The sequence below is a fragment of the Scylla paramamosain genome, chromosome 2 (assembly GCF_035594125.1).
Source record: "Scylla paramamosain isolate STU-SP2022 chromosome 2, ASM3559412v1, whole genome shotgun sequence".
Lineage (NCBI taxonomy): Eukaryota > Metazoa > Arthropoda > Malacostraca > Decapoda > Portunidae > Scylla > Scylla paramamosain.
The window spans coordinates 20,173,406-20,182,676 of NC_087152.1; the positions used below are offsets into that span (position 1 = coordinate 20,173,406).

The window sequence follows — 9,271 nt, forward strand, 5'->3', positions numbered from 1 at the left end:
GCAAGTATACTGTAGAGGGGAGCGGACGTCGTGGACGAGCGTCTCGCATTTAGAGTGATCTCCAATCTACAGGGGTTAAATGACCCGCCAATACGTGAGTGTCTTGACTACAACATACTCAGTGAAACATATATGTCCTGTTGTGTAAGAGTGTACAGTAGCACAATTTGTAATCTTATTCTGTAAGACTGATACTGTTAAGCTACCAATGTGTGCAGTAACGTAAATCTATAAACCTATTCCATAAGGCTGAGACAGTTAAGTTACTATTACATATTTGTCTTTATGAGAATTTGCTCGTGTCCCCAGGTTTTGACCGATTCAATCAGTACATCGAGTCAGCGTGAAACGGGTCTTATTATCCTGCACTGATCGCCCCGAGAAAGTGGCGATAACAGTCAAAACGTGAAGGGTCGGCCGCCGCGGACGGATTGTGGATCCCTGCGAGGACGAGAGCGGAGCGGCGGGACTGTGAGTGAGCAAGGCGCGGTGCTGGGAGGACGACAGAGCAAGTGGTTGCCCGCTCGCTGGTTGTGAGTAGTAGCTGTGACGGAGACTGTTGCCACATCTCGACCAGCGGAGACACATCTTGCGCCTGCACCGACAGTCACGGCCACAAAGTGAGAGAGTTGACAGGACTCAGTAGCTGGGCTTAAGGATTAAGGATAACAGCGGGTCGAGCGCGTGTCCACGGACGTGCATACATACATACAGACATATATATTTCCTATGCGTTATTTATTGCTGGCGAATCTCTGTCACATAAGTGCAAGTTTAATTTAAGTTTACACATGCGCAATAGTATTTTACGTACTGTGTGGTGACTGTGTCCTCGCTGAGCGAGGCAGTGTGTAGTGGCTGTGTCCTCGCTGAGGCGAGACACTGTGTGGTGGCTGTGTCCTCGCTAAGGTGAGACACTGTGTGGTGGCTGTGTCCTCGCTGAGGCGATACGCTGTGTGGTGGCTGTGTCCTCGCGGTGGCGAGACACTGTGTAGTGGCTGTGTCCTCCCAATGGCGAGACACTGTGTAGTGGCTGTATCCTCGCTGAGTCGAGACACTGTGTGGTGGCTGTGTCCTCGCGGTGGCGAGACACTGTGTAGTGGCTGTGTCTTCGCTGAGGTGAGACACTGTGTGGTGGCTGTGTCCTCGCTGAGGCGAGACACTGTGTGGTGGCTGTGTCCTCGCGGTGCGAGACACTGTGTAGTGGCTGTGTCCTCCCACTGGCGAGACACTGTGTAGTGGCTGTATCCTCGCTGAGTCGAGACACTGTGTAGTGGCTGTGTCCTCGCTGAGGCGAGACATTGTGTGGTGGCTGTGTCCTCGCTGAGGCGAGACACTGTGTGGTGGCTGTGTCCTCGCGGTGCGAGACACTGTTTGGTGGCTGTGTCCTCGCTGAGGCGAGACACTGTGTGGTGGCTGTGTCCTTGCTGAGGTGAGACACTGTGTAGTGGCTGTGTCCTCGCTGAGGCGAGACACTGTGTGGTGGCTGTGTCCTCGCTGAGTCGAGACACTGTGTGGTGGCTGTGTCCTCGCGGTGGCGAGACACTGTGTAGTGGCTGTGTCCTCGCTGAGGTGAGACACTGTGTGGTGGCTGTGTCCTCGCTGAGGCGAGACACTGTGTGGTGGCTGTGTCCTCGCGGTGCGAGACACTGTGTGGTGGCTGTGTCCTCCCACTGGCGAGACACTGTGTGGTGGCTGTGTCCTCGCTGAGGTGAGACACTGTGTGGTGGCTGTGTTCTCGCTGAGGCGAGACACTGTGTGGTGGCTGTGTCCTCGCATTAGCGAGACACTGTGTGGTGGCTGTGTCCTCGCTGAGGCGAGACACTGTGTGGTGGCTGTGTCCTCCCTGAAGCGAGACACTGTGTGGTGGCTGTGTCCTCGCGCAGGCGAGACACTGTGTGGTGGCTGTGTCCTCGCGTAGGCGAGGCACTGTGTAGTGACTGTGTGGAGTACATACATCGGCTCTGAGGCGAAATACGAAGGTTTGTCCAAAGAAGCTGGCCAGCATGCATCGACAAGAAGAAGGGGAGACACTTCGGAGGAAGGATGATATTGACGACAATGGCTCACTCAAGAGTAGTGAGGAGGGTAACACCACCACCCTCCCTTCAGCATCACCAGGTTTAGAGCACAAGGCGGGTTCTCTTTTTGATGCAGTCCAAAGGATACAGCAATCAGTAACAACTCTCCTGACCAAGGACAAGGCGGAACAAAGGGAATCTAGTAAAGGGACCGATAAGGCGGCCCGGAGAACATCACCTCAGGAACTTGTAGAGATTGAGTCTGAACCCGATCAGGTAAACCAGTGGGAGGATAAAGGATACTCCATACCTGCGCTTGATGTCTCGTCGAGAATGCATCACTAGGGAGAGCATAAAGGGCTCAACAAGACAAAGGAGGCTGATGAAGAGTCACAGAATGATGGATTTGCCAAGCTCCTTAGAGGCTTGCAACTTTCAAAGAGTGACACCTACATTTAGTGGAGGAACCTGTTTTGAATTTTGGAAGTTTGAGCAAGCTTTCCAACGCCATGTCGAAGTCATGGATATGCCTGCTATCGTCAAACTAGAGACACTAGTTTCTGCTTACACTGAACAGATTAGAGGTAAGGTCCGGGCATGTACGAAGATCGAAGATTCTAACACTGGGTGTGAACATACGCTAGAACTGCTTGAGGAGCGATATGGTGATGAAGACACCTTTATAGATCAAATGATACAAAGAATCTTACAGGGACCTCCTCTGAGCAGGGGATGTAAAGGGCTTAAGGAAGTTCACTGATGAACTGGAGAAATGTTTTCATAATTTGATCATTCTAAATCAGGTAAAGGAGATTGATTCACGCTATGTAATGTACCTGCTAGCCAATCGGTTGCCGAGAAGGATAAGAGATTATATCTTACAACGGATGGCCTACAAAGAAAAACACAAGGAAAGGCCTTGGATACATTGGATGATACAATTTGTTCGTGATGCAATAACTAGTGCAGAAGTCATCAATGAACATAAGCCAGAGGAACAATAAGTAATAACAATGTCGGAATAAGGGAAATGAATAGCTGACAAAGGAGTGAGAGTGAGACGATGGTGGCTCTACTCATTCTGAAGGTTAGAGTAAAGGGTAAGCACAACAGAAACCAATCCTCCATCATAACAGGAGCTCTCTTAGATACGGGTAGTGACCGTACGTTCTGCACACGTAAGATCGCTAGACAGCTACAAGAAAAGGGGAAAAGGGTTAAGCTTTCCCTAAGTACAATCTCCGAGAAGGGGAATGAACTCGACACAGAAGAGATTTGGCTCAAGATAACGAGCGTGGGTGTAAAGGCTGTCAGATCTATCATTGTTCCCAATGTGCTAGTGATTGAGGCATTACCAGAATTACTGAGATCTTCGGCTGCAACCTTCAGGAACATCAGTGAAGTAACACATCTCCAAGGAATAACAGTACTAGAATAACTCCCACAAACGGTAGATGGGACTATAGGACTAGACACGCCTAATGCTTTTGTGCCCTTAGAGGTAAGAAAGGGTGGAGATGGAGAACCCTTCGCAGTACGGACTCCCTTAGGATGGACAATTAATGGCCCTGTGTTAAGGACAGACCCTGAACATTTGGCTACATTAGCTACACGGGACTCGATTGGTTTAGAGAAACAAGTAAGACGGTTGTAGGAACAGGACTCAGCCTACGATGACGAAGAGAAAATGCCAGTAGAAGACAAGAAGGTGATGACTTTGTGGTCACAATCGATCGTACAAGTAGATGGCCATTACCAGCTGCCAATCCCATTCCGCTAAGATGACCCTGAATTACCAAATAATATGGTGCTTGCTGAGCACTGCCTTCAGAGTTTAAGGAGTCGCCTCATAAGGAATCCTGGGCTCAGACAGCGGTACCGACAAGAGATGCAACGTATGATCAGTTCAGCTTTTGCTGAACGAGTATAAGATGGTGATAAAAATGGAAGGACCTGGTATCTACCGCATCGTCCGGTACTAAACGCCAAGAAACCAGAAAAACTGAGGATAGTCTTTGATTGTGCGGCTGAGTACAAATCGATATCGCTGAACAGCCAGGTCATGCAAGGACCGAACTTAAACAACAAACTGATAGGAGTCCTCATCAGGTTCTGTCAAGGGAGAGTCGCTATCATGGCTGACATCGAAGCTATGTTCCACCAGGTGAAGGTGTCTCCCGCAGAGAGGGATGTGCTAAGGTTCCTATGGTGGGCAGACGACCAGCTCGCTGGTGACCCTGAAATCTATCGCATGACAAGTTCACCTCTTTGGGGGTGTATGGAGTCCATCCTGTGCTGGATTCGCCCTACGGTGGGCATTCTCTGAACATGGAAGGAATATGCCCAAAGATATTATCAGAAGTGAACAAAACTTTTATGTGGATGATTTACTTCTCTCAATGGATTCCTTGGCAAGAGCTTTGATTATCACTCATTGGTTGAGAACCTTACTGTTAAAGGGCGATTTCAAGCTTACCAAGTGGATTTCAAATAACAAAGGAGCACTTAAGACTATCCCAGAGACGGAAGGAGTAGCAATGCCAAATCAGATAATGCTTACAGAGAAGAAGACACATACCGAACGTGCATTGGGAGTTCTTTGGGACCTCTAAAGGGATGAAATTGGGGTAATGGTACAGCCCACAGAGAAGCCTGAGACTAGACAGGGTATCTTAAGCATCGTCAGCTCTATATATGATCCCTTAGGTCTCCTTGCTCCTGTGATTATACTCGTACTTGATAAACTTATCTTCCAAGAAGAATGTCGAAGAACCACTACATGGGATAAACCACTGACAGATCCGAATGAGCTGGCTGGCTACGGTGGAGGAAAGAACTTAAACACCTATCAGGGGGTCAGAATACCGCGGTGATATTTGCCTGAGAACGCAGACCAACTGAGAGACATACAACTGCACCATTTTAGCGATGCCTTCCAACAGGCGTATGGATCTGTGTCCTATTTAAGGACAACTCATAAGGATGGCTCCCATTATGTGGCTTTTATATGTGGTAAGGCCAAACTAGCTCCGATAAAGAAACTCACCATTCCTCGTCTCAAGCTGTGCACTGCAGTCCTGTCTGCTAAGGCTGACAAACAATTGAGGAGGGACATAGAACTACCAGTTTCCCAGTCCGTGTTCTGAGCAGACAGCACAGCGGTAGTTCAGTACATAAGGAATACCAAGAGGCGTTTCCTTACCTTTGTAGCAAATCGTGTGGGAATGATACATGATATGTCCGAGCCTGAACAATGGCGATATATCAGCTCAGAATCAAATCCTGCTGACGATGCTTCTCGGGGAGTAGGAGATAGATTCACCAGTGAGAGTCAATGGCTATAGGGCCCTCATTTGGAGCCTGGATGAGAGGGACTGGCCTACATTCTCGCAACAAATCTCAGATCTTAGTGACACTGATCCAGAAGTGAGAAAGGAGTGTACGGTGTTAACCTTACAGAGCAATGGGGAAGAAGACAGCATCAAGACCCTGATCACGCGATATTCGTCATAGTACCGTCTCTTGGTAGGAGTTGCTTGGATAAAGAGATTCCTACGTTGGTGTCAGAGGAAGTGGACATATGGAAGAAATGAAGACAGGGGGCATTAAGCCTAGAGAACTGGAGGAAGCAAGGATCGCTATCTTGCGCATAGTGCAAGCAGAGAGCTTTGCATCAGAAAGACTTACATTACAGCACCGGGGTATGGTAGTGAAAGGTAACCTCAGCCGCCTAGATCTGTTCTTAGGTGATGATGGTCAAATTAGAGTTGGAGGTCGGTTGAGACACGATAATGGACAATCTTCACTAAGGAATCCCATACTGTTGCCCAGAGATAATCATGTCACAAAACTCATTACTGAAGAAGTACACACTCTGAAGGCTGGACATTCTGGACGTGAGCATACCTTGGCGTTATTGCGCGAATTATACTAGATCCCATGGTGTCGCAGCTTGCTAGATCGTACGATACGAAACTGTATAACCTGCCATCGGAACAACTGAAGAGCCACACATCAACGACAAGCGGACCTATCAGAGGATCGAATTAAGATAGGAGAGAAAACCTTCAATTATTGTAGGATGGACTGTTTTGGGCCCTTTCTGATCAAGCAAGGACGGGCATGGGTCAAAGGATGGGGATGCATTTTTTACATGTGTAACTACTCAGGCCATCCATTTAGAGGTTCTGACATCCCTGGACCAATTCTGGAAAAGGTGGACTAAGGAATACCTGCCACAGCTACGGCAGAGACTGGAGAACATAATTTCATAACGTAATTTTCAGATTGGTGACATAGTTATCGTTGCTGACCAACAGCTCCCAAGAAATCACTGGATGTTGGGAAAGGTTCTGGAGGTGATGCCAAGTGATGACGGCCTGGTATGGAAGGTCAAGGTAAAAACCAAGGGTTCAGTGCTCCTGCATCCAATTACGAAACTTTGTCTCCTAGAAGGCGTTGCAGACTTCCAAGACTCGGGATCCCTGTGTGACCCTGGGGTACGTCGTACCCTCTTCAAGTGAGGGGCCCCGGGCCAACAGTAATTCTCAACGCTTGACACAAGTAGCAGGACGCTAAACCTATGGCTTAACATAGTCATTAGGCATGACTTACGGTTTCGTGCAAAGCCCGACATGGGGAGTGTTACTGCCAGAGAGAGAGAGAGAGAGAGAGAGAGAGAGAACACTGAGGATGGTAGTAGATGGAATAGGGAGAAGATATTTTGCTGACCTGATGAATTTAGCCTCGGCCGGGTTAATGGAGGTCAGATAGGGACTTCAAAAACTCCACACAAGAAACATATGTAGGGGACACCCAACTCTGCCCTGCCCTGGGGCAGAAGCAAGTATACTGTAGAAGGGAGCGGACGTCGTGCACGAGCGTCTCACATTGAGAGTGATCTCCAATCTACGGGAGTTAAATGACCCACCAACACGTGAGTGTCTTGACTACAACATACTCAGTGAAACATATATGTCCTGTTGTGTAAGAGTGTACAGTAGCACAATTTGTAATCTTATTTTGTAAGACTGATACTGTTGAGCTACCAATGTGTGCAGTAACGTAAATCTATAAGCCTATTCCATAAGGCTGAGACTGTTAAGTTACATTACATATTTGTCTTTATGAGAATTTGCTCGTGTCCCCAGGTTTTGACCGATTCAATCAATACATCGAGTCAGCGTGAAACGGGTCTTATTATCCTGCACTGATCGCCCCAAGAAAGTGGCGATAACATATATATATATATATATATATATATATATATATATATATATATATATATATATATATATATATATATATATATATATATATATATCGTGTTCAATAGGGATAATAGGCTCAACGTTATTGGGCAAGAGAATTTTGGAGAGTAAGGTTAATGATTGGGTTAAGTTAATATTACTGAGCAAGCCATTAACGTTAATGGCCTATCATCCCTATTGAGCACGTCATATATATATATATATATATATATATATATATATATATATATATATATATATATATATATATATATATATATATATATATATATATATATATATATATATATATATATATATATATATATATATATATATATATATATATATATATATATATATATATATATATATATATATATAGGGAAAACTTCCAGAGTTCTTTCTTTTCTTCACTTTGTTCCTTGCAACGTTTCACCTTTACAGAAGGCATTTCCAGGCTAAAATATATAATTTTAGCACAATACAAAAAAAAAAAAATGTATAATTTTAAAAATAAGAGCAAAAAATAACACATGAGGGGCACAATAAAAAAAAAATGTAAAAACAATAAACCTACATATGCATGACGGTGGGTCACATTGTTAAATAAAAAAAAATAATAATAATAATAATAAAAAGCAATTAAGACAATGTATGTAGCATTAGTGATATATGGTGGAATAAGAATAAAACTAAGTGAGATTTAAGCAAATCAAACCTGGTTTTCACTCGCTAGTAGAAGGGTTAGGACTAACAGAGGGTGGTATTGTGAGAGTTAGATCGAGGACTAGAGAAACCGAAGCTCCGAGGAGAGGGTTATAAAAGGTACACATTGGATAATGATAATTGGTTATTTGATTCAGGTTTAAATTGTTTAATATAAAAAGCTTCTAATATTTTAATGTCTGTATGTGCATCTGCTTTATGTAAAATTCTGAAGTCGTGTGAGTGTATTCCTATTGCACAGAAATGAGGGATGAGTTATTTCTGTGTACGTGTCAAATTACCTTTATGTTCAATAATTCTATTGATAAAGTTCCTATTTGGTTTCTCCAGTATATTGAGTCTTACAGCTCGAACAATTAAATTCATAAATGATGTTGGAGATGAGTGCAATAGGGATGCTATTTTTAAATTTAAAACAAGAGGCAATAGTAAAGTTATTAGTGAAGAAGAAAATGAATTTATGTCTGGGTATTGTGTTTTAAGTATGGTACTAATTCTTTTTCTAGTAGTATAACTAAGGTGGCCGTAGTAAAGTAATTTTATGTATTTCACTCGATCAGACAAAGGCCGTGGCACAGTAGTTGTGAATAAAAAAAAGATTATATAAGTAAAGCTGAACACATCTAAAGTGATACATCTAAATCTAAATTAATTAAAGACAAACCCTTTCACTATATCACTAAATTTGATGATAAACTAGCAAGACTACAGAGAAGTCTCCTTAAACTAAATGTTATCACTAAAGATATCTTTAACCATCTGTTAATTAGTGGCTTGTCCCCGGGCATCCTTTATGGCCTTCCGAAAACTCACAAAGTCGGCAATCCTATTAGGCCCATTCTCAGTTCTAATGATACTTTTAATTATAAATTAGCTAAATATTTTGTCCCGATATTGGAACCTCTAACATCAAATAAATTAACCTTAAAAAAAAATGTTCCATCATCATTGAACTCCTTGTACAGAGTAGCAAACTCTCCTTCACTTTTCTTTTCTTCCACACCTCATGTATCCACTTTCTTTCCTTCAGCTGATGCTGAGCCTCTTCCTCTTCAAAAAAGAAAAAAAAAAAATATCCCAATCATTACCACTTTAACGTCTGAAAACATTGCCATTTTGGAAATCACTGATTTCACGCTGTGCGGATGTGTGTGAACAGACGTCACTGAAGCGTCACGGATTTCACTGACACTGAATTGACACGGCACTGATACGTCATTGATGTGGTGTTCGTTCAGTCTTACCGTGCAAGCGATGCAGACGTTGCTGCGA

General features: G+C 44.2%; 1 protein-coding gene across 1 annotated transcript; it reads right to left on the reverse strand.

The window, feature by feature from the left end:
• Positions 1-398: 398 nt before the first annotated feature.
• Positions 399-2,008, reverse strand: LOC135107038 (uncharacterized). Its single transcript, XM_064016614.1, has 3 exons — positions 1,675-2,008; positions 815-1,510; positions 399-595 (listed from the first exon to the last, which is right to left on the reverse strand). Exons 1-3 carry the CDS (start codon positions 2,006-2,008, stop codon positions 399-401), a joined length of 1,227 nt encoding a protein of 408 aa, XP_063872684.1.
• Positions 2,009-9,271: the final 7,263 nt, after the last annotated feature.

Bases quoted from the DNA above. Each gene is read 5' to 3' on its own strand.
- LOC135107038 (XM_064016614.1), bottom strand. From the start codon at position 2,008: ATGCTGGCCAGCTTCTTTGGACAAACCTTCGTATTTCGCCTCAGAGCC. The intron at 1,511-1,674 runs GTGGGAGGACAC...GCCACCACACAG, and splicing joins CACCACACAGTGTCTCGCCA to TGTCTCGACTCAGCGAGGAC. The intron at 596-814 runs GTACGTAAAATA...CTGTCGGTGCAG, and splicing joins GAGGACACAGTCACCACACA to GCGCAAGATGTGTCTCCGCT.